General features: G+C 39.7%; 1 protein-coding gene across 1 annotated transcript; it reads left to right on the top strand.

Annotated features, from left to right (window-relative positions):
• Positions 1–8,710: 8,710 nt before the first annotated feature.
• On the top strand, positions 8,711–9,649 carry LOC122910206 (olfactory receptor 7A10-like). The gene has a single exon (XM_044254869.1). It carries the CDS (start codon positions 8,711–8,713, stop codon positions 9,647–9,649), a length of 939 nt encoding a protein of 312 aa, XP_044110804.1.
• Positions 9,650–25,426: the final 15,777 nt, after the last annotated feature.

The raw sequence follows: 25,426 nt of genomic DNA, 5'->3' as shown, positions 1-25,426 counted from the left end.
CTCTCTGATCTGTCTTCTCCAGAGTAATGATTAATCATAGACACTCCATTCCTCAACAGTCTTTGTTCTGTTTCATTGCTTGTTCTTTCATCTTTGAGAATAACTGTTTATCATTATTCAGCCATTTGTTATTCTAGTCCTTCTACAAACATTTTTTCAGTATTTAATGTATGGTAAACACTACCATTTATTGTGGGAATAAATAAGACGTTTTTTCTCTCAAGGTACTCACAGTGTAAACGAAGTGAGAGATGTAAAAATAAGTAAATGTGGTATCGTGAGGTTGCATTGAAATCTGTGGCAGTATCCAAAAAAGTTGACTCTTTATCTTAGAATTTTTTTTTTCTAAAAGTTAACTCTTTCATGGGACTTAGTGAAGGCTTCACAGACAAGATTATAATGGAACTGACCATTGAAGGAGGTGTTGGAGTCCTGCCAGGGGGACACTGGGTGTGATCAGTCCAAGAAGAAACAGCAGAAGAGGAAATTTAGAGATTAATTGAACCAGAAGTTGTGCTGCTATGATTAGAAACACTTCTTCCTGATCGGACCAATAATCAGTAGCAGGATATGCAAAATGGGTGAATAGGCAACTGGCCTGGTAGGAAATCGTATGCTAAGAAAAAATCAAGTGTTGTGGCTACAGGGTTTAAATTTAATTCTGTAATTACTGAAGCATAAGTGCAGGTTTTAAAGGTCAGGGGATATCTATGCATAGGTCTGCTCTGTGGAAAATTGACATAAGTTAATGTAAGGATCAAAGTGTTACTGTGTTCAGAGCGTGAGAGAGACATTGAGGGATAGAAATAGCACCATGAACATGAGATGGGAGACAAGTGATGGATCTCTGAGGGGGTGGACATCATGGATACAAAGCATTCAGTTGCTTTTTTTCATTCATTATTGTTTTTTCCAGAAAGTGTACCAGACATCTTCTCTTTATCATTTGTATGCATTAGTTGATACTGCAAACAGTGCCAGACATATCATATCATAGTCATCATTTTATTGAAACCTTTCAAAAAGCATGAATTTGTTATCAGTCTTATATTTTATGGATGGAAGTGTCCCTGACAACAGTGATACTGCTTACAGAAAACATGTAATGGAGCCTAAGATGTTGTCAGAGTTCAGTGTTTGCAAAGATTTTGCATTTCATTAATAATTTTTTTCTTCATTAATAATTTTAAGTTTTATTCAACTTTAGTTTTTGAACAGTTGTACATTTACACACACAACAAATTCCTATGATAGTTCGGAGAGTTCTCACAAGCTCCCTTCCCAGTTTCTGGTCCTATCATTACACTTAATCTGTTATACATGCTATGTGTAATCCTCTTATCTGCTGAGCTTCCACACACGTGAATTTTCTCAGGCCTCCTTTGTTCTTGAAGTAATTGATAGTTTTGAGGAGTACTAGGTGGGTGTTCTATAAAATTATCTTCTTTTGGACTTGTCTCATTGTTCTTTTCTTCCTGAGTAGGCTAGGACTATGGGTGTGGGATAAGAAGACCAGAGAGATAAAATGCCAAATTCATCTCATGATATCAAGAGTACACACTATCAACATGACTGACCCTCATTGGTGTTGCTGCTGATGCGCTGGCTGCATGGGGTTTTCCAGATTTCTCTACTGTGGTTACTTTCTCCCCTTTGTTTCCATACTGTACTCTTGTAGGAACTTTTCTAAGTGTAGCCTCATCCCTAAGTGGTGGGAATTATCCTCCGCCTCTTTGAAAATGGAATATCTATGTACATCATTGGTATTCTTCTGCCCGCCCTCTAGTGGGCATCTTATCCATTTTTTCCACTTATTTACATTGGTGTGCACTCCTTTTTTTTTTTTCCAATTTATTTATTTTCAGAAAAACAGTATTCATTATTTTTTCACCACACCCAGTGCTCCATGCAAGCTGTGCCCTCTATAATACCCACCACCTGGTACCCCAACGTCCCCCCCCGCCACTTCAAACCCCTCAGATTGTTTTTCAGAGTCCATAGTCTCTCATTGTTCATCTCCCCTTCCAATTTACCCAAAAGCACATACCACATGCTTCAATTTTTTGAAACAGCTTCAGGAGAATAGGTGTTATTTCTTCTTGGAAGGTTTGGTAGAATTCCCCAGGGAATCTGTCAGGTCCTGGGCTCTTGTTTTTTGGGAGGTTTTTGATCACTGCTTCAATCTCGTTATTAGATATCGGTCTATTCAGGTTGTTGATTTCTTCCTGGTTCAATTTTGGTAGTTTATATTTTTCCAGGAATGCATCCATTTCATCTAGCTTGCTAAGCTTATGGGCATATAACTGTTCGTAATAACTTCTGATGATTGTTTCTACTTCCTTGGTGTTAGTTGTGATCTCTCCCTTTTCATTCATAATTTTATGAATTTGGGATTTCTCTCTTTTCTTTCGGATTAGTGTAGCCAGTGGCTTATCGATCTTATTGATTCTTTCAAAAAACCAGCTTCTAGTTTCATTGATACGTTCTACTGTATCTCTGGTTTCTCCCTCATTGATCTCAGCTCTAATCTTGATGATTTCCCTTCTTATGTGTGGAGTTGGTTTGATTTGTTGTTGATCCTCCAGTTCTTTAAGGTGTAGAGACAGCTGGTGTGTTCTGGATTTTTCAATTTTTTTGAGCAAGGCTTGGATGGCTATATATTTTCCCCTTAGGACCGCCTTTGCTGTATCCCATAGGTTTTGGACCGAAGTGTCTTCATTCTCATTGGTTTCCATGAATTGTTTCAGTTCTTCTTTGATCTCCTGGTTGATCCAAGCATTCTTAAGCAAGGTGGCCTTTAGCTTCCAGGTGTTTGAGTTCCTTCGGAACTTTTCTTTGTGATTGAGCTCCAGTTTCAAAGCATTGTGATCTGAGAATATGCAGGGAATAATCTCAGTCTTTTGGTATCGGCTGAGTCCTGATTTGTGACCCAGTATGTGGTCTATTCTGGAGAAGGTTCCGTGTGCACTTGAGAAGAATGAGTATTCTGCTGTTTTAGCGTGGAATGTTCTGTATATATCTATGAGGTCCATCTGGTCCAATGTGTCATTCAATGCTCCTGTTTCTTTATTGATTTTCTGCTTCGATGATCTGTCTAATTCTGAAAGAGGCGTGTTAAGATCTCCTACGATTAGTGTATTCATATCAATATGACTCTTTATCTTGATTAACAGTTTTCTTAAGTAACTGGCTGCTCCCATATTGGGAGCATAGATATTTACAATTGTTAGATCATCTTGGTGGATAGTCCCTTTAAGGATTATGGAGTGTCCTTCTGTATCTCTGACTACAGTCTTTAGTTTGAAGTCTAATTTATCTGATATGAGAATCGCTACCCCAGCCTTCTTTTGAGTCCCATTGGCATGAAAGATGCTTCTCCACCCCTTCACTTTCAGTCTGCGTGTATCTTTAGGTTCAAAATGGGTCTCTTGTAGACAGCATATGGATGGGTCCTGTCGTTTTATCCAATCTGCAACCCTGTGCCGTTTTATGGGTGCATTTAGGCCATTCACATTGAGAGCGATTATTGATAGATACGTTTTTATTGACATCGAGTTACCTTTGAAGTCTTTCTTTCTGTAGACTGTCTCTATATTTCTGTTCAATGCTATTCTTGGGATTTTTCCTCTTTTATAGCACCCCCCTTAATATTTCCTGCAGTATCGGCTTGGTGGTTGCATAGTCTTTTAAGTCTTGCCGGTCTTGGAAACTCTTTATCTCTCCATCCATTTTGAATGTCAGTCTTGCTGGATAAAGTATTCTTGGCTGCATGTTCTTCTCATTTAGTGCCCTGAATATATCTTGCCAGCCTCTTCTGGCTTGCCAGGTCTCTGTGGACAGGTCTGACGTTATTCTGATGGGCTTCCTCTGTAAGTAAGGAGCCTCTTTGCCCTGGCGGGCTTTCAAGAGATTATACCTACAATTATAATTCCTCAATTTGACTATCAGGTGTCGTGATGTTTTTTTGGAGTGTATAATCTTGGGTGGAGACCGTTCAGCCTCTAGTAACTGACGCTGGTTTCATTCGCGAGATTCGGAAAATTTTCATGAAGGACTTGTTCCACGATATCTTCTAGACTTCTTTCTTTCTCCTCCTCTTCAGGAATTCCCAATAATTCTGACGTTGGAACGCTTCATGGCATCATTTATTTCCCTGATTCTGCTTTCGTGGGATCTAAGCTGTTTGTTCCAGGCTTCCTCCTGATCCTTTCTCTCTATCTGTTTGTCTTCCAGATCACTAATTCTATCTTCTGTCTCAGTTACCCTAGCTTTGAGAGAGTTTAGATTGGATTGGAACTCATTGAGAGCATTGTGGACCTCCTCCCTGGTAGCTTTAAGCTCCGCCCTAACATTGTGAACATCCTGTCTGGTCGCTTTCAGTTCGGCCCTAATCAATTCTGTTTGGTCATCCATGGCTTTCTCCAACCTAGCTATTGCCTGGATAATTGTTAGCCTGAATTCTCTTTCCGACATATTGTCTATATTGATAGCCGTTAGCTCTGTTGCAGAAGGTCCCTCCTCTGTATTTTTCTTCTGTTGGGCATTCCTCCTCCTAGTCATTTTGGTGGGAGAAGACTGAACAGATGTAGCTGGATGTATCAACTCTGGTGCAGTCCAGGTGCACCCTGGAACACTTCCTGATCTCCGTCTCAGAGAGAAGCCTCAGTCTGGGTGCAGAAGCTGAATAAATTCCCCCTTGGACGCTGGCAGTGCAGGTTCCAAGTTAAAGACCCTGGGGGCGCAGGATCTTTTGCTCGTCCCCAAAGCCAAGGCAGTGGCGGCTGTCTGGGAGCTCCTGACCGCCAGAGAGGTTCCAAGCAGCGATCGCACACTGAGATTTTGCCGCCGCCAGGCTGGGAGTGCCCGGCTTGCGCGCACCTCTTTTCAGAGGCGGCTGTGGGTCAGGCGCGCGTCTGGGGCACTGAGAACGGGGCGCTGGTCCGTAAGCCGCAGGCTGGGCTTTTGCGCGCCTCTGTCCGGGGAAGAGTTTCACGGGCGCGCCCCAGAATTCATTCTTTATGCACCACCACATCCAGTCCTCCATGCAATATGTGCCCTCCATGATACCCACCACCTGGCTTACCCAACTTCCCGTCCCCCACCCCTTCAAAACCCTCAGATTGTTTTTCAGAGTCCAAAGTCTCTCATGGTTCATTTCCCCCTCCAATTTCCCTCAAACTCCCTTCTCTCCTCCATCTCCCTATGTCCTCCATGCTATTTGTTATGCTCCACAAATAAGTGAAACCATATGATAATTGACTCTCTCTGCTTGACTTATTTCACTCAGCATAATCTCTTCCAGTCCCGTCCATGTTGCTACAGAAGTTGGGTATTCATACTTTCTGATGGACGCATAATACTCCATAGTGTATATGGACCACATCTTCCTTATCCATTCATCCGTTGAAGGGCATCTTGGTTCTTTCCATAGTTTGGCAACTGTGGCCATTGCTGCTATAAACATTGGGGTACAGATGGCCCTTCTTTTCACGACATCTGTATCTTTGGGGTAAATACCCAGGAGTGCAATTGCAGGGTCTTAGGGAAGCTCTATTTTTAATTTCTTGAGGAATCTCCACACTGTTCTCCAAAGAGGCTGCACCAACTTGCATTCCCACCAACAGTGGAAGAGGGTTCCCCTTTCTCACATCCTCTCCAACACATGTTGTTTCCTGTTCTGTTAATTTTGGCCATTCTAACTGGTGTAAGGTGATATCTCAATGTGGGTTTTAATTTGAATCTCCCTGAGGGCTAATGATGATGAGCATTTTTTCATGTGTCTGATAGCCATTTGTATGTCTTGATTGGAGAACTGTCTGTTCATATCTTCTGCCCATTTTTTGATGTGTTTGTCTGTTTCGTGTGGGTTGAGTTTGAGGAGTTCATTATAGATCCTGGATATCTACCTTTTGTCTGTACTGTCATTTGAAAATATCTTCTCCCGTTCCGTGGGTTGCCTCTTTGTTTTTTTGACTGTTTCCTTTGCTGTGCAGAAGCTTTTGATTTTGGTGAAGTCCCAGAAGTTTATTTTCGCTTTTGTTTCCTTTGCCTTTGGAGACGTATCTTGAAAGAAGTTGCTGTGGCTGATATCGAAGAGATTACTGCCTTTGTTCTCCTCTAAGATTCTGATAGATTCCTGTCTCATGTTGAGGTCTTTTATCCATTTTGAGTTGATCTTTGTGTACGGTGTAAGAGAATGGTTGAGTTTCATTCTTCTACATATAGCTGTCCAGTTTTCCCAGCACCATTTATTGAAGAGACTGTCTTTTTTCCACTGTATATTTTTTCCTGTTTTGTCAAAGATTAATTGTTCTTATCGTACGGTTGCTTTCAGGCTTTCACTATTAAGAATAATATCACTTATTTGTGGAGTATAACAAATAGCATGGAGAACAAGGGGAGTTAGAGAGGAGAAGGGAGTTGGGGAGGTGAACCATGAGAGACTATGGACTCTGAAAAACAATCTGAGGAGTTTGAAGTGGCAGGGTGTGGGCAGTTGGGGGAACCAGATGGTGGGTATTAGAGAGGGCACGGATTGCATGGAGCACTGCGTGTGGTGCAAAAATAATGAATAAAATAATGAATACTGTTATGCTGAAAATAAATAAAAAATAGAAAAAAAGAAAAAACAATGAATACTGTTATGCTAAAAATAAATTTTAAAAAAAAGAAAAGAAAAAAAGAATAATATTGAACACTGGGTGTGGTGCATAAACAACGAATTCTGTTACACTGAAAAGAATTTTAAAAAAAATCATAACATTGAAGGTGGGTTTTCATATATGACCTATATCACATTGAGGAAGTTTCCTTCTGTTCTTAATTTTTCCAATGTTGTTATTATGGAAGAATGAAAATTTTGTCAAATTTTTTCTACATCAGTTGAGATAATCCTGCCTTTTATCCTTCATTCTGTTAATGTGGTGTATTACAGTGAGGGGTTTTCATAAGTTATACCATCTTTGCCTTCCAAGAATGCATCCCACTTGGTCATGATGCATAGTCCTTTTATACAGCATGAACAAAAGGCTGCTATATTCAGTTGTAATATTTAGTCAAAGATTCCCATGGAATGTTGATCTGTACTTCTCTTTTCTTGCAATGTCTTTGGCTTCAGTGTAAGTGCAATACTGCCCTTTTGGAATAAAGTAGGAAGTGTTTTCCCTTTGAAATTTTTTGGAAGAGTTTGAGAAGGATTGATGTTTATCCTTCTAATTCTGCGTGGATCTTGTGATCTTTAATCATGACTACTCCGTTGGAATGTTGACATTATAAAATGCAATCCTCCTAGGAGAAAGAAGCTCTGTGACTCACGGTATAGCCTTTCCTCTGCTTTCTAATACAATTGTGCTTCAGTTACAAGGTACACAGTACTACAATAATGGACAACACTGCCTTTCTCCTTCTCTGCACTCTGTGCTTGTGTGCATGCATGCATGTGTGTCTGTGTGTAGGGAGTAGAGAAGCTATCATTATAGTGCTCACTGGTTAAACATTTAGAGCAAGCCAAAGTTGTCTTAGGCAATAAAAAATACAGAGTGTAGACCACCTATAGACTGAGGATAGAGAGAGAAAGAATTATAGAGGAATGAACTTTGTTCCATTTGTATTTATGACAGAAATTTTTTCCTGTTGTAGACATCATATATATATACACACTTATATTTATATATATGTACATATATACACACATATAGGTACATATATATGTGCACATACACACACACGTATAGAATGAGTGTCCTTTGCCTTAGAATGTTTCCAAAGAAGTAGGAGACTTTGACATCCTCTCTCTTCTCCTACATCTAGCACCTGTTCTTGTTGTGTTACCTACTCTGCTCACAGCTTTCTCTTTGATGTTGCCCTATGGTTTCGGTGAGCTCTTGCCTAAGGCTGTTCGCACAGGCTCTTTCTCTGCCTTATGTGTTTTTCTCGAAATTATGTGCATGACTCACGAATCCACTATCCTCAGCTTTCCTGCTCAAAATCCCCTTATCAGAGAAGAGACAATGGAAAGTTTTCTCTTCAGTGCGGCACTACCTTGTCTTGTATTATTTTACTATTAGTAAAAACCAACACTTGAAATGTCATTTTCTCACTCATTAATATTTTATTGCTCCCTCTGATACACACATATCAGACTCAATCTTGTTAAGGTCAAACACACATCACTAGTTTATAATGCTTTCAATAATGCTTGCCACAAGATAATTGGTTAAAATATTTGTTAAGTGAACAAAAAACATCTCAGGAAATTTATAGAGGACAGCACTGCTTTGAGTAAATGTTTCAATTTGGGACTTTTTTCAGTATGATGGAAAACATGGAGCTTTTGAGGTCCTTGAAATTTTTAGCTAATTATTCTAGATGGATAGGTAATGTATGAGAATTAATGAGTGAAGCAATTTGAAAACAAATATTTCACCAGACAAATCTCAGCATTTCTCCCTATCTCCCTCATCTATCTATAGTGAGGGCAGAGGAGGAGACAGGGAGGAAGAGCATCTGAAATAGCCTCTGCTCCCAGCAGAGTCCAGTGTGGGGCTGGAACTCATCACCAGGAGATGACGACCTGAGCTAAAATCAAGAGTTGGTTGCTGAACTGACTGAGCCCCCCCGGAACCCCAGCCACAGCATCTTTTAATTCTGTGCTCACTGCTTGTGACTTTATTGTGCTCTTGTCTCTGTTACAGCTGTTTTCAGCAGTTACATGGAACAAAGGAATCAAAATGCTGTTTCAGAATTTATCCTCCTGGGACTTTCAGAGGCGGGAGAACTGCAGCCACTGCTCCTGTGGCAGTTCCTGTCCATGTACTTGCTCACCTTCAGTGGGAACCTGCTCATCATCCTGGCCATTGTCACAGACTCCCGCCTCCACACACCCATGTACTTCTTCCTCTCCAACCTGTCCTTTGTAGACATCTGTTTCACCTCCACCACCATCCCCAAGATGCTGCTGAACCTCCAGACACAGAGCAAAGTGATCACCTATGCAGGCTGCCTCAGCCAGATATATTTTTTCATGCTTTTTGCGGGATTAGACAACTTTCTCTTGACAGTGATGGCCTATGACCGGTTTGCGGCCATCTGTCACCCACTGCATTACATGGTTATCATGAACCCCAAGTTCTGTGGCAGCCTGCTTCTGGCGTGCTGGGTGTTGAGTGTTCTGGACTCTCTGTTATGTGACTTACTCATTTTGAAATTGTCCTTTTGTATGCATTTAGAAATCCCTCACTTTTTTTGTGAACTTAATCAGGTGATCTACCTTGCTTGTTCTGATACCTTCTTCAATAACCTGGCAATTTATCTTACAAATATACCTCTGGCTTTTGTTTCACTCATTGGTATCCTTTTCTCTTACTCTAAAATTGTAACCTCTACTTTGAAAATTCCGTCTTCTGGGGGCAAGTATAAGGCATTTTCCACGTGTGGGTCTCACCTCTTGGTTGTCTCTTTATTCTATGGTACAGGCTTAGGGGTGTATCTTAGTTCTGCTGTTTTGCAAAACTCAAGGACAACGGCCATAACTTCAGTGATGTACACAGTGGTCACACCCATGCTGAACCCCTTCATCTATGGTCTGAGGAACAGAGACATAAAGCTGGCGTTAAGAAAGCTCTTGAGCAGGAAGACAGTCTTTGCATAGAAGGATCCTTTGTTTCAAGATAAAGATGTGAGTAACAGGTCTCAAGACCCTAGATGATTTTTTATCAGTTCATGGAAAGATGATCTACAGTTTATCTTTCTATGATAAAGATCTTTCAGTCTTTAATCTTTTCATACATAACAAGCAACTATTTATTTTTTTCAGTTCGAAGTTTAAAAATTTTTTTCCAGTTAGTTAACAGATTGTGTAATATTAGGTTAAGGAATAGAATTCAGTAATTTATCCCTTACTGGGGCACCTGGGTGGCTCAGTGGGTTAAGCCACTGCCTTCAGCTCAGGTCATGATCTCAGTGTCCTGGGATTGAGTCCCGCATCCGGCTCTCTGCTCAGCAGGGGGCCTGCTTCCCTCACTCTCTCTCTCTCTGCCTGCCTCTCTGTCTACTTGTGATCTCTGTCTGTCAAATAAACAAATAAAATCTTTTTTAAAAAATTTATTCAGGTGGTGGGTATGATAGAGGGCATGGAATGCATGGAGCACTGGGTGTGGTGAAAAAATAATGAATACTGTTTTTCTGAAAATAAATAAATTGAAAAACTTTTTTAAAAAAAATTAAAGAGTCTCTTTCATGGAAAAAAAATTATCCCTTACTTACAACATCCAGTGCTCATCACAACAAATGTCCTCCTCAATCCCAATCACCCATATCCTCTCCAGAAACCCTTAGCTTGTTCTACATTTTTAAGAGTCTGATTGTGGTCTGTTTTTTTTTTTAAGGTTTTCTTACAAATAGCATGGAGGACAAGGGGTGTTAGAGAGGAGAAGGGAGTTGGGGTAAATTGGAAGGGGAGGTGAATCATGAGAGACTATAGACTCTGAAAAACAATCTGAGGGGTTTGAAGTGTCGAGGGGGTGGGAGGTTGGGGTACCAGGTGGTGGGTATTATAGAGGGCACGGCTTGCATGGAGCACTGGGTGTGGTGAAAAAATAATGAATACTGTTTTTCTGAAAATAAATAAATTGAAAACAAAACAAAAAAGATTTATTTATTTATTTGTTTGTTTGTTTGTTTGTTTATTTATTTCAGAGAGAGATAGAAATAGCATGAGTTGGGGGGAGAGCAGAGGGAGAGGGAGAGAATCTCAACCAGAGTCCATGTTCAATGTGGAGCCATTTGTGGAGCTTGATCTCACCACCCACAGATGATGACCTAGGCCAAAATCAAGAGTCAGTTGCCTAACAGACTGTGCCATCCAGGTGCCCTGTATCTTGCCCAATTTTAAGCTACCATTTTAGTTCCAATCAAAGTCCTAATGGGTCGTAGTAACTTGGCCAGCAACATCACCTTAGAGTCTTTGGGTTCAGTTTGGAGGAAAAAGTATTGCATTTATTGCTATTTTACAGTCTTCACTCAGGGGAAACTGGTTCCATCAATTGAAGATCTGGGTCATTGATTGATCTCAAGTCTGAGAGTGAAATAGAGATTATGACCTATCAGTGCAGTGACACGGTCACTCTTTTCTTCATGATTTTTAGAGGGATTTTGATTTGTTTTGTTTTCCTTAGTTATACAAATTGGATAAGCTTTTAGTAAGCTGCCTATCATTTTTGTTTCATGGAGACACCATGAATAATTTGCCAATTTGAGAAATCCCTGTATCTCTCACAATTTAGAGGAGAATGATGAATTCTTACATGAACTATGAGTATCAAACCTATTTTGTGGGCTGTTGACATTGACTATTGACATCCCCCAGTTCAGGATGGGCTGACCACAGGACAAATCCATTTCAATTTGAGGATGTTTATGGCAACTATCCTACAGGGGAGAAGTTCTGTAGAGCTCGTCAAGGAGGCCATTAGAGCCTCACCAAGTCATTTCTCAGAGATCTTATTTTATGACCTCTGAATCCTTATTTTGGGTATACTATGGGGTTGAGGTGTTGAATCACATAACATAGGTTCATCACATCACAACACCCTTGTCTTCCTCTACCTCATATGAAGCTATTTATGCCATTGACATTCTTAGAGTATGCCAATTTTTTTCATCCCTTTTTTGTCATGGTAAAATATAAATGAAATTTATTATTTTGAACATTTTGAGGCATTCAGTTATGTGGCATTAAAGACTTTCTCCCTATCGAGCAACCACAGCCCCTATCCATCTCCAGAACTTTCTCATCATCTCAAACTGACCCTTTTGTTCCCATGGAACACTAACTTTCCACTGCCCCTCTGACTAGCCCCTGGCTCCCACCATCTACCTTCTCTCTCTAAAAGTGTGTCCTGTAGGTGCCTCATATAGATCAAACTTACACTATTTGTCCTTTTGTGTTTCGCTGTTTTCACTTAGTATAATGTTGGTGAAGTTCATCTATGTCATAGCCTGTACCAGAATTCTATTCTTTTTGCAAAATAGAATGAATGACAAATGGTATTCCACTGTCTGTGGTCACCGTGCTTTATTCATCTGTGATTTTGTTGAGGGAGATTGGGGTTGTGTCCACATTTGGGCTACTTTAAATAAAGCTTTATGACAAGTGGTGTTTAAATATCTGTTCTAGTCACTGCTACAAATTCTTAGGGGGCATAGAAGTAGTCATATACCCACTGGTGAAACTACTGGATCATATGATAATTCTATGTTTCAGTTTTTGAGGAATTGGCACACAGTTTTCCACAGACGCTGTGCCACTTTTTAAATTCTCATCAGCTAAACATCACCAGGCTCCAATTTCCCCACATCTTCACCAACTCTTATTTTCTGTTTTAGCTTTGAAAATAGCCATCCTAGTGTGTGTGAAGTAGTGTTACATTACTGTTTTGGTTTGCATTTCCTAAAGATAGTCATGTTACCCATCTTTCATGTGCTAAGTATTGACTCTTAGATCTTCCTTGTAGAAGTGTCCCTTTGTGTGTGTGAAGTGGTATTACATTATGGTTTTGGTTTACATTTCCCCAATAATTAATGATGTTGCACACCATTTTTGTGTTAAGTATCAATTCCTTATCTTCTTAGGAGAAATATCTATTTGAGTCCATTGCCTGTTTTTTTTAACCATTAATTTCATTTTTTAAATTATTTTAAGTTTTGATTCTGGTGTAGTTAACATACAGGGTAATGTTAGTTTCAGTTGTACAATATAGTGATTCAATACTTCCATAGATCACCCAGTGTTGGTCTGAGGAATTGCACTCCTTAATCCCCATCACCTACTTCACCCATGCCCCCCTTTTCCCCTCTGGTAACCATCAGTTTGTTCTCTGAGTAAAGAGACTGTTTCCAGTTTGTTTTTCTCTCTCTTTTTCCTTCGCTCATTTGTTTGTTTTCTTAAGTTCTTCATATGAGTGAAATCATATAGTATTTGTCTTTCTATTGCTGACGTATCTTACTTAGCATTACATTCTGTAGCTCTGTCCATGCATTGCAAATGGGATGATTTCATTCTCTTTTATGGCTGAGTAATATTCTATTTTATGTATAATTATATGACATCTTCTTTAACCATTTGTCTGTTAATGGATTTTTGGTTTGCTTCTATGGCTCAGCTACTGTAAATAATGCTGCTATAAAAATGTAATCCTTTGAATTAGTTTTTTTTTTATTTTGGGGGTAGTTACCCACCCAGAAGTGTGTTTACTGGATCATAAAGTAGTTCTAATTTTAACTTTTGAGGAACCTCGGTACTGTTTTCCATATTGGCTTCACCTGTTTGTATTCCCACCTACAGTGCAAAAGAGTTTCTTTTTCACCAAATCACTGCCAACAGGTTTTTTTTTCCAATTTATTTATTTTCAGAAAAACAGTATTCATTATTTTTTCACCAAACTCAGTGTTCCATGCAATCCGTGCCCTCTATAATACCCACCACTTGGTACCCCAACCTCCCACCCCCCCGCCACTTCAAACCCCTCAGATTGTTTTTCAGACTCCATAGTCTCTCGTGGTTCACCTCCCCTTCCAATTTACCCCAACTCCCTTCTCCTCTCTAACACCCCTTGTCCTCCATGCTATTTGTTATGCTCCACAAATAAGTGAAACCATATGATAATTGACTCTCTCTGCTTGACTTATTTCACTCAGCATCATCTCTTCCAGTCCCATCCATGTTGCTACAAAAGTTGGGTATTCATCCTTTCTGATGGAGGCATAATACTCCATAGTGTATATGGACCACATCTTCCTTATCCATTCATCCGTTGAAGGGCATCTTGGTTCTTTCCATAGTTTGGCGACTGTGGCCATTGCTGCTATAAACATTGGGGTACAGATGGCCCTTCTTTTCACGACATCTGTGTCTTTGGGGTAAATACCCAGGAGTGCAATGGCAGGGTCATAGGGAAGCTCTATCTTTAATTTCTTGAGGAATCTCCACACTGTTCTCCCCAAAGAGGCTGCACCAACTTGCATTCCCACCAACAGTGGAAGAGGGTTCCCCTTTCTCCACATCCTCTCCAACACATGTTGTTTCCTGTTCTGTTAATTTTGGCCATTCTAACTGGTGTAAGGTGATATCTCAATGTGGTTTTAATTTGAATCTCCCTGAGGGCTAATGATGATGAGCATTTTTTCATGTGTCTGATAGCCATTTGTATTTCTTGACTGGAGAAGTGTCTGTTCATATCTTCTGCCCATTTTTTGATATGTTTGCCTGTTTCGTGTTCTTTCTTTTTATATATATTTTTTTCTTTTAGTGTCATTTGTGAATATCTTCTCCCATTCTGTGGGTTGTTGCCTCTTTGTTTTGTTGACTGTTTTCTTTGCTGTGCAGAAGCTTTTGATCTTGATGAAGTCCCAAAAGTTCATTTTTGCTTTTTTTTCCTTTGCCTTTGGAGACATGTCCTGAAAGAACGTGCTGTGGCTGGTATCGAAGAGGTTACTGCCTATGTTCTCCTCTGGATTCTTTTTTTTTTTTAATTTTTTATTTCTTTTCAGTGTAACAGTATTCAATGCTTTTGCACCACTCCCCATGCTCCATACAATCCCTGCCCTTCCTAATACCCATCACCTGGTTCCCCCAACCTCCCACCCACTGCCCCTTCAAAACACTCAGATTGTTTTTTAGATTCCATAGTCTCTCATGGTTCACCTCCCCTTCCAATTTCCCCCAACTCCCTTCTCCTCTCCATCTCCCCTTGTCCTCCATGTTATTTGTTATGCTCCACAAATAAGTGAAACCATATGATAATTTACTTTCTGCTTGACTTATTTCACTCAGCATAATCTCTTCCAGTTCCGTCCTCTAGGATTCTGATGGATTCCTGCCTCATGTTGAGGTTTTTATCTATTTTGAGTTGATCTTCATGTATGGTGTAAGACAATGGTCGAGATTCATTCTTCTACATATAACTGTCCAATTTTCCCAGTACCATTTATTGAAGAGACTTTTTTCCACTGTATATTTTTTCTTGCTTTGTCAAAGATTAATTGACCATAGAGTTGAGGGTCCATATCTGGGCTCTCTACTCTGTTTCACGGGGCTATGTGTCTGTTTTTATGCCAGTGCCATACTGTCTTGCCGATCACAGCTTTGTAGTAAAGCTTGAAATCACGCAACATGATGCCCCTAGTTTTGTTTTTCTTTTTCAACATGTCCTTAGCAATTCTGGGTCTCTTCTGATTCCATACAAATTTTTGAATTGCTTGCTCAAGCTCTTTGAAAAATGCTGGTGGAATTTTGATCGGAATGGCATTGAAAGTATAGATTGCTCTAGGCAATATAGACATTTTAGCAATGTTTATTTTTCCAATCCATGAGCATGGAATGGTCTTCCATCTTTTTGTGTCTTCTTCAATTTCTTTCATGCGTGTTCTGTAGTTCCTGGAGTACCGATCCTTTACAGAGTTTTTAATTCTTTTTATTGTGTTGGTTACTCAGATTGAATGGGTCCTTAGTAAGCTGCCCATCAATTTGATTCATGGAGATGCCATGACGAATTTGCCATTTTGAGAAATCACTGTGGCTCACCCAGTTTATATGAGAATGGTGAACCCTTACATGAACTATGAACACAATATCTCAGATGGTTGTGGACTGCTGACATGGCCTGTCTTCCAGTTCAGAATGGGTTGTCCTTAGCACAAATCCATTTCAGTTTGAGCTTGTTCATGGTAACCATGTCTTACAAGATTATATGACTCTGTAGAGCTTGTCAAAGAAGATATTACAACCCCACCAGGTTATTTCTCAATGACCTTATGTTGAGTTTTATGTCTTCTGAAATCTTATTTTAGGTATACTTTGGGGTTGAGGTATTGAATCACACAAGATAAACCATTAAAATTTGCCTTATCTCCTGTACTGTGGATTCCCTCTTCTATATCATATGAGGATATTTATGGCACTGACAATCTTCTAAAGAATTTTTTCATCATTTTTGACATGATAAGATATATATTAAATATATTATTTTAAAATTTTAAAGTATCAGATGTCTCGGTGTTTCAGTGGGTTAAGCCTCTGCCTTCAGCTCCCGTCATGATCTAGGGTCCTGGGATCAAGCCCTGCATCAGGCCATCTGCTCAGTGGAAAGCCTGACCCCCTCCCTCTACCTGCCTCTCTGCCAACTTGTGTCTCACTCTCTGTCAAATAAATAAATAAAATCTTTTTAAAAATTAAAGTATTCAGTTATGTGGCATTAAGGACTTTCTCCCCATTACACATCCTCTGTCTATATCCATCTCCAGAACTTTCTCAGCATCTCAAACTGAACCTTTGTCCCCATGAAACAAATTCCCCATTGCCCCTCTGCCCAGCTCCTGGCTCCCACCATCCTACTTTATCTCTGTAAAACAGAGGACTGTAGGTACTTCATATAGATGTAATAATATAATAGTTGTCCTTTTGTGTTTAGCTTCTTTCACTTCATTTAATGTTGGCAAGGTTCATCCATGTTGTATCCTGTGCCAGAGTTCCATTGATTTTACAGTCTGAAGGATATTTAACTGTATGTGTTCAACACACTTCGTTCATCCACACCCTTGATGGGCATTAGGGTTGTCTCCATATTTGGGGTACTGTAAATAAAGCTTTATGAAAATTTTTGTACAAATATCTGTTTACTACTTTAAATTCTTTGGGGCATACAAGTAGGTATACACACACAAGTAAAACTAATGGATCACATGATAATTCTACGTTTTAGTTTTTGAGAAACTGACACACTGTTTCCTGTAGCTACCATGTCACTTCTTACTGTCATCAGCAAAGCACCACAGGGTTCCAATTTCCCCACATCCCTGCCAACTCTTATTTTCTGTTTTAGCATTGAAAATAGCCTTTGTAGTGTGTGTGAAGTGGTGTCACATTATGGTTTGATTTGTGTTTCCTTAATGATTAGTGATGTTGTGCATCTTTCATGTGTTAATGAGCCATTCCTATGTCTTCTTTGGAGAGTGGCCATCAGTGTGTTTTCTGTACTTAAGAGACTGTTTCTGGTTTGCCTCTGTCTCTTCTTTTGTTCTTTGTACACGTTTATTTTCTTAAATTCCACTGGGTGTGGTGAAAAAATAATGAATACTGTTTTTCTGAAAATAAATAAATTGGAAAAAAATAAAAATAAAAAAATAAAAATAAATTTGAAACTTTAAAAAAAAAATTCCACATATGAGTGAAATTGTATGGTATCTATTTTTATCTGACTGACTTACTTTGCTTAACATAATACCTTCTCATTCCATCCATGTGTTTGTGAAGGACAAGGTTTCATTCCTTTTGATGTCTGAGTTATATATATATATATATATATATACACACACACACACATATCACATCTTCTTTATTTATTCATCTGTTGGTGGACATTTAGGCCCCTTCCATATTTCGGCTACTGTGGGCATTGTTGCTATAAACATTGGGATGCATGTGCCCCTTTGAATCATTATGTTTATATCATTTGGATAAATACCTACTAGTGCAATGTCTAGGTTAAAGGGTGGTTCTATTTTTAACTTTTTGAGGAACCTTCATACTGTTTTCCATAGTGGCTGCACCAGTTTTCATTCCCACCAACTGTGCAAGAATGTTTCCCTTTCTCTGCATGCTCACCAACATCTGTTGTTTCCTGAGTTATTAATTTTAGCTATTCTTACTGGTGTGAGATGGTATCTCATTGTGGTTTTGATTTGTATTTATGAGGGATGATTAGGAGTGGTGTGAGCATTTTTTTCATGTGTCTGTTATCAACTTGTATGTCCTCTTCCCAAGTAATATCTATTCCTGTCCTCTGCCCATTTCTTGACTGGATTCATTGTTTTGGATCTTGACCTTGAATAGTTGTTATAGATTTTGGATACTATCCTTAATCTGATAAGTCATTTTCAAATATCTTCTCCCATCCTGTAGGCTGCCTTTTAGTTTTGTTGACTGTTTCTTTTGCTGTGCAAAAGCTTTTTATCCTGATAAAATCCCAATAATTCATTTTTCCTGCTTGCCTTCAGAGATGTATCTATCAAGAAGTTGCTGTGTCTGAGGTAAAGAGTCTTCTCCTTTAGGATTTTGATAGATTCCTGTCTCACATTTAAGTCTTTCATCCATCTTGAGTTTATTTTTGTGTGTGGTATAAAAAGTGGTTCGGTTTCATTCTTCTACGGGTGGCTGTCCAGTTTTTCCAGCACCATTTATTGAAATAGTCCAATTTCATTTTTCTGCACGTGGCTGTCCAATTTTCCCAACACCATTTATTGAAGAGGCTGTCTTTTTTCCATTGGACATTCTTTCCTGCTTTGTCGAAGATTAGTTGACCATAGAGTTGAGGGTCTATTTCTGGGCTCTCTATTCTGTTCCATTGGTCTATGTGTCTGTTTTTGTGCCAGTACCATGCTGTCTTGATGATGACAGCTTTGTAATAAAGCTTGAAGTCCGGAATTGTGATGCCACCAACTTTGGCTTTGTTTTTCAATATCCCTTTGGCTATTCGAGGTCTTTTCTGGTTCCATATAAATTTTAAAATTATTTGTTCCATTTCTTTGAAAAAGATGGATGGTACTTTGATAGGAATTGCATTAAATGTGTAGGTTGCTTTAGGTAGCATAGACATTTTCACCATATTTATTCTTCCAATCCAGGAGCATGGAACATTTTTCCATTTCTTTGTGTCTTCCTCAATTTCTTTCATGAGTACTTTATAGTTTTCTGAGTATAGATTCTGTGCCTCTTTGGTTAGGTTTATTCCTAGGTATCTTATGGTTTGGGGTGCAATTGTAAATGGGATTGACTCCTTAATTTCTCTTTCTTCTGTCTTGTTGTTGGTGTAGAGAAGTGCAACTGATTTCTGTGCATTGATCTTATATCCTGACACTTTACTGAATTCCTGTATAAGTTCTAGCAGTTTTGGAGTGGAGTCTTTTGGGTTTTCCACATAGAGTATCATATCATCTGCGAAGAGATTTATTGAAGAGACTGTCTTTTTTCCATTGGATATCCTTTTCTGCTTTGTTGAAGATTAGTTGACTATAGAGTTGAGAGTCCACTCCTGGATTTATTCCTCAGTATCTTGTGATTTTTGGTGCAAGTATAAATGGGATTGATTCCTTGATTTCTCTTTCTTCTGCTTCATTGTTAGTGTATCGTAATGCAACTGATTTCTGTGCTTTGATTTTATATCTTGCAACTTTGCTGAATTCCTGTATCAGTTCTAGAAATTTTTAGGTGAAGTCTTTTGGGTTTCTACAAAGTGTATCATGTCCTAGCTTCAGGAATCAGAAAACGAATGAAATGAAAGGCATCCAAGTTGGCAAAGAATAAGTCAAACTTTCACCCTTAGAAAACAGAAATATATTTTTAAAAATATTTTTATTATAGAAATGTTTATCACTCTATTACACACCTGAAACTAATATTGATTGCATGTTAACTAACTGTAATTTAAATAAAATCATTGCCTTTTGCATGGAGCACTGGGTGTGGTGCATAAACAATGAATCTTGGGAGATGAACCATGAGAGACTATGGACTCTGAAAAACAATCTGAGGGGTTTGAAGTGGTGGGGGGGTGGGAGGTTGGGGTACCAGGTGGTGGGTATTATAGAGGGCACAGCTTGCATGGAGCACTGGGTGTGGTGAAAAAATAATGAATACTGTTTTTCTGAAAATAAATAAATTGGAAAAAAAAATAAATAAAAAACCCTGAAAAATCAAAAAAAAAAAAAAAAAACAATGAATCTTGGAACACTGAAAAAAATTAAATTAAAAAAATCATTGCTGACAAGATGGCAGGGAAGTAGGAGGAGGCGCCTTTTAAACCTGTACCCTAAAGTGAGCTGATTACCTACAAAGAACTCCGATCACCCATGAAATCAGCCTGAGATCAGAATTATACACATGTGGATCTCAACAGGAGCAGAAGACACCAGTGGGCAGTAAAGTGGTGTGGGAACGGCAGACTGATATAGGAAAATAAACAAAAAGGGGAGGGAGTCACCAGAGGCCACCGGTTGGAAAGTAATACCCCAATATGAGCGAGAGTGCCCTGAGTCTGGGGACCAGCATTAACTTGGAGACTGGTTGAAAGCACTCCAAAAGCAAAGGATCGCGGGGTGGGGGGGGGAGGAATTGTGGGAATTGGGGCAGCTAGGGACAGGGGCTTAAGTCCCTGGTCCCAGGACAGCCTCCCCTGGCGCTGAGCTAGAGAGAGTGCGGTGGAGAAACCAGGTCTTAGTCCCTACGCTGCAAGCGCACCTGGGAACGCATGGGGTCCAGCTCTTGTGAGGGGCTGGGAGCCTTGCCAGACAACAGAATGCACAGCCCTGCTATAGAGCCTAAGAAGCGCGCCCATCATCCTCCCCTGAAAGAGGTACACAAAGGCCCAGCTGGCACTCTTTGACCTGCACCACTGTTTCAGAGCCTAAGACTTGTGCCCCAAACTTTTCCCGTGAAAGAGGTGTGCAAAGGCCCAGCCTGGTGCTTTTGGACCTGCGCCCCATTCTCAAAGCCTGAAACGCGTGCACAACCCACAGCCTCCCCTGAAAGAGGTGTGCACGAGCCGGGTGCTTTTAGACCCAGGGTCTTCCGGGTGCTTCTCAGCCCTGGCCAGTGGGAAAATCTCAGTGTGAGATCCTTGCTTAGAACCTCTCTGGCGGTCTGGAGCTGCCCAGACAGCCGCCACTGCCATGGTTTTCGGTACAAGTAAAAAATCCTGCGTCCCCAGGGACCACAACTGGGAACCTGCTCTGCCAGCAACCAAGGGGGAACTTATTTGGGCTCTGCAGCCAGACTGAGGCTTCTCTCTGAGAGGGAGGTCAGGGTGCAGTTTGTTTTCCTCTAAAAGAACAAAAACCACCAAAAGCGGCCAAGGTGAGAGAAAAAAAAAATTGAACAAACATAAAAACCTCCAGAGAACAAAAGCCTGAAAAAAAACAGTTTCCTCAGAGCCCACCCCCTTGAGGGGGTCAGGAGGACGTAACTCAGGGAACATCATTGACTAAAAATCCACATAGCAGGCCCCTCCCCCAGAAATCCAACCAAGAAAGGGGAAAAAAATACTACAAAAGAACAACCACCACTTCTTCATAGGACAACTTTTATTTTCAACTCATTCCCACTATTCTGGTTCATTTTTTTTATATAGATAATTTTTTAACCTATTTACCATCACATCAAATTCCATAATGACATTCTAACCTGAACTTTTTGATACATACACTTGTTTTTCTTTTGCATTTCTATTTTTTTAATTTATTTTTTATTTTAGTTTAGTTTAGTATAGTTTATTCCTTTTTATTTTTATTTTCTAATATTCATATAGAGTTAAACTTCAAAGTAATCCCCTTCCCCAATCAATACTACCCCTATAGGTAAACCAATTTTTAATCCCCCTTTATCTTTTTTTTCTCCCAATTTATTTATTTTTCAGAAAAACAGTATTCATTATTTTTTCACCACACCCAGTGCTCCATGCAAGCTGTGCCCTCTATAATACCCACCACCTGGTACCCCAACCTCCCACCCCCCCGCCACTTCAAACCCCTCAGACTGTTTTTCAGAGTCCATAGTCTCTCATGGTTCACTTCCCCTTTCAATTTACCCAAATTCCCTACTACTCTCTAACGCCCCTTGTCCTCCATGCTATTAGTTATGCTCCACAAATGAGTGAAACCATATGATAATTGACTCTCTCTGCTTGACTGATTTCACTCAGCATAATCTCTTCCAGTCCCGTCCATGTTGCTACAAAAGTTGGATATTCGTCCTTTCTGATGGAGGCATAATACTCCATAGTGTATATGGACCACATCTTCCTTATCCATTCATCCGCTGAAGGGCATCTTGGTTCTTTCCATAGTTTGGCGACTGTGGCCATTGCTGCTATAAAACATTGGGGTACAGATGGCCCTTCTTTTCACGACATCTGTATCTTTGGGGTAAATACCCAGGAGTGCAATTGCAGGGTCGTAGGGAAGCTCTATTTTTAATTTCTTGAGGAATCTCCACACTGTTCTCCAAAGAGGCTGCACCAACTTGCATTCCCACCAACAGTGGAAGAGGGTTCCCCTTTCTCCACATCCTCTCCAACACATGTTGTTTCCTGTTCTGTTAATTTTGGCCATTCTAACTGGTGTAAGGTGATATCTCAATGTGGTTTTAATTCGAATCTCCCTGAGGGCTAGTGATGATGAGCATTTTTTCATGTGTCTGATAGCCATTTGTATTTCTTGACTGGAGAAGTGTCTGTTCATATCTCCTGCCCATTTTTTGATGTGTTTGTCTGTTTCGTGTGGGTTGAGTTTGAGGAGTTCATTATAGATCCTGGATATCAACCTTTTGTCTGTACTGTCATTTGCAAATATCTTCTCCCATTCCGTGGGTTGCCTCTTTGCTTTGTTGACTGTTTCCTTTGCTGTGCAGAAGCTTTTGATTTTGATGAAGTCCCAGAAGTTTATTTTCGCTTTTGTTTCCTTTACCTTTGGAGACGTATCTTGAAAGAAGTTGCTGTGGCTGATATCGAAGAGATTACTGCCTATGTTCTCCTCTAAGATTCTGATAGATTCCTGTCTCACGTTGAGGTCTTTTATCCATTTTGAGTTGATCTTTGTGTACGGTGTAAGAGAATGGTCGAGTTTCATTCTTCTACATATAGCTGTCCAGTTTTCCCAGCACCATTTATTGAAGAGACTGTCTTTTTTCCACTGTATATTTTTTCCTGTTTTGTCGAAGATTAATTGACCATAGAGTTGAGGGTCCATATCAGGGCTCTCTACTCTGTTCCACTGGTCTATGTGTCTGTTTTTATGCCAGTACCATGCTGTCTTGGTGATCACAGCTTTGTAATAAAGCTTGAAATCAGGTAAGGTGATGCCGCCAGCTTTATTTTTGTTTTTCAACATTTCCTTAGCGATTCGGGGTCTCTTCTGATTCCATACAAATTTTAGGATTATTTGCTCCAGCTCTTTGAAGAATGCCGGTGGAATTTTGATCGGAATGGCATTAAAAGTATAGATTGCTCTAGGCAGTATAGACATTTTAACAATGTTTATTCTTCCGATCCAAGAGCATGGAATGGTCTTCCATCTTTTTGTGTCTTCTTCAATTTCTTTCATGAGTGTTCTATAGTTCCTCAAGTATAGATCCTTTACCTCTTTAGTTAGGTTTATTCCCAGGTATCTTATGGTTCTTGGTGCTATAGTAAATGGAATCGATTCTCTAATTTCCCTTTCTGTATTTTCATTGTTAGTGTATAAGAAAGCCACTGATTTCTGCACATTGACTTTGTATCCTGCCACGCTGCTGAATTGCTGTATGAGTTCTAGTAGTTTGGGGGTGGAGTCTTTTGAGTTTTCCATATAAAGAATCATGTCATCTGCGAAGAGAGAGAGTTTGACTTCTTCATTACCAATTTGGATACCTTTTATTTCTCTCTGTTGTCTGATTGCTGTTGCTAGGACTTCTAATACTATGTTGAACAAGAGTGGTGAAAGTGGGCATCCTTGTCTTGTTCCTGATCTCAACGGGAAGGCTGCAAGCTTTTTCCCATTGAGGATGATATTTGCTGTGGGTCTTTCATAGATAGATTTGATGAGGTTCAGGAATGTTCCCTCTATCCCTATACTTTGAAGCGTTTTAATCAGGAACGGATGTTGGATTTTGTCAAATGCTTTTTCTGCATCAATTGAGAGGACCATGTGGTTCTTCTCTCTTCTCCTATTAATTTGTTGTATCACATTGATTGATTTACGAATGTTGAACCATCCTTGTAGCCCAGGGATGAATCCCACCTGATCATGGTGGATAATCTTTTTAATGTGTTGTTGGATCCTGTTGGCTAGGATCTTGTTGAGAATCTTAGCATCCATATTCATCAGTGATATTGGTCTGAAATTCTCCTTTTTGGTAGGGTCCTTGCCTGGTTTGGGGATCAGGGTAATGCTGGCTTCATCAAAAGAGTCTGGAAGTTTTCCTTCTGCTTCAATGTTTTGAAACAGCTTCAGGAGAATAGGTGTTATTTCTTCTTGGAAGGTTTGGGTAGAATTCCCCAGGGAATCTGTCAGGTCCTGGGCTCTTGTTTTTTGGGAGGTTTTTGATCACTGATTCAATCTCGTTATTAGATATCGGTCTATTCAGGTTGTCGATTTCTTCCTGGTTCAATTTTGGTAGTTTATAGTTTTCCAGGAATGCATCCATTTCATCTAGGTTGCTAAGCTTATTGGCATATAACTGTTCGTAATAACTTCTGATGATTGTTTCTACTTCCTTGGTGTTAGTTGTGATCTCTCCCTTTTCATTCATAATTTTATGATTTGGGCTTTCTCTCTTTTCTTTCGGATTAGTTTAGCCAGTGGCTTATCGATCTTATTGATTCTTTCAAAAAACCAGCTTCTAGTTTCATTGATACATTCTACTGTATCTCTGGTTTCTCCCTCATTGATCTCAGCTCTAATCTTGATGATTTCCCTTCTTATGTGTGGAGTTGGTTTGATTTGTTGTTGATCCTCCAGTTCTTTAAGGTGTAGAGACAGCTGGTGTGTTCTGGATTTTTCAATTTTTTTGAGCAAGGCTTGGATGGCTATATATTTTCCCCTTAGGACCGCCTTTGCTGTATCCCATAGGTTTTGGACCGAAGTGTCTTCATTCTCATTGGTTTCCATGAATTGTTTCAGTTCTTCTTTGATCTCCTGGTTGATCCAAGCATTCTTAAGCAAGGTGGTCTTTAGCTTCCAGGTGTTTGAGTTCCTTCGGAACTTTTCCTTGTGATTGAGCTCCAGTTTCAAAGCATTGTGATCTGAGAATATGCAGGGAATAATCTCAGTCTTTTGGTATCGGCTGAGTCCTGATTTGTGACCCAGTATGTGGTCTATTCTGGAGAAGGTTCCGTGTGCACTTGAGAAGAATGAGTATTCTGCTGTTTTAGGGTGGAATGTTCTGTATATATCTATGAGGTCCATCTGGTCCAATGTGTCATTCAATGCTCTTGTTTCTTTATTGATTTTCTGCTTCGATATTCTGTCTAATTCTAAAAGAGGCGTGTTAAGATCACCTACGATTAGTGTATTCATATCAATATGACTCTTTATCTTGATTAACAGTTTTCTTAAGAAATTGGCTGCTCCCATATTGGGGGCATAGATATTTACAATTGTTAGATCATCTTGGTGGATAGTCCCTTTAAGGATTATGGAGTGTCCTTCTGTATCTCTGACTACAGTCTTTAGTTTGAAGTCTAATTTATCTGATATGAGAATCGCTACCCCAGCCTTCTTTTGAGTCCCATTGGCATGAAAGATGCTTCTCCACCCCTTCACTTTCAGTCTGCGTGTATCTTTAGGTTCAAAATGGGTCTCTTGTAGACAGCATATGGATGGGTCCTGTCGTTTTATCCAA

This window comes from Neovison vison, chromosome 6, assembly GCF_020171115.1.
Source record: "Neovison vison isolate M4711 chromosome 6, ASM_NN_V1, whole genome shotgun sequence".
Taxonomy (NCBI): Eukaryota; Metazoa; Chordata; class Mammalia; order Carnivora; family Mustelidae; genus Neogale; species Neogale vison.
The sequence above is the reverse complement of the archived record's forward strand: the minus strand, read 5'-3'. Positions and strand labels throughout refer to the sequence as shown.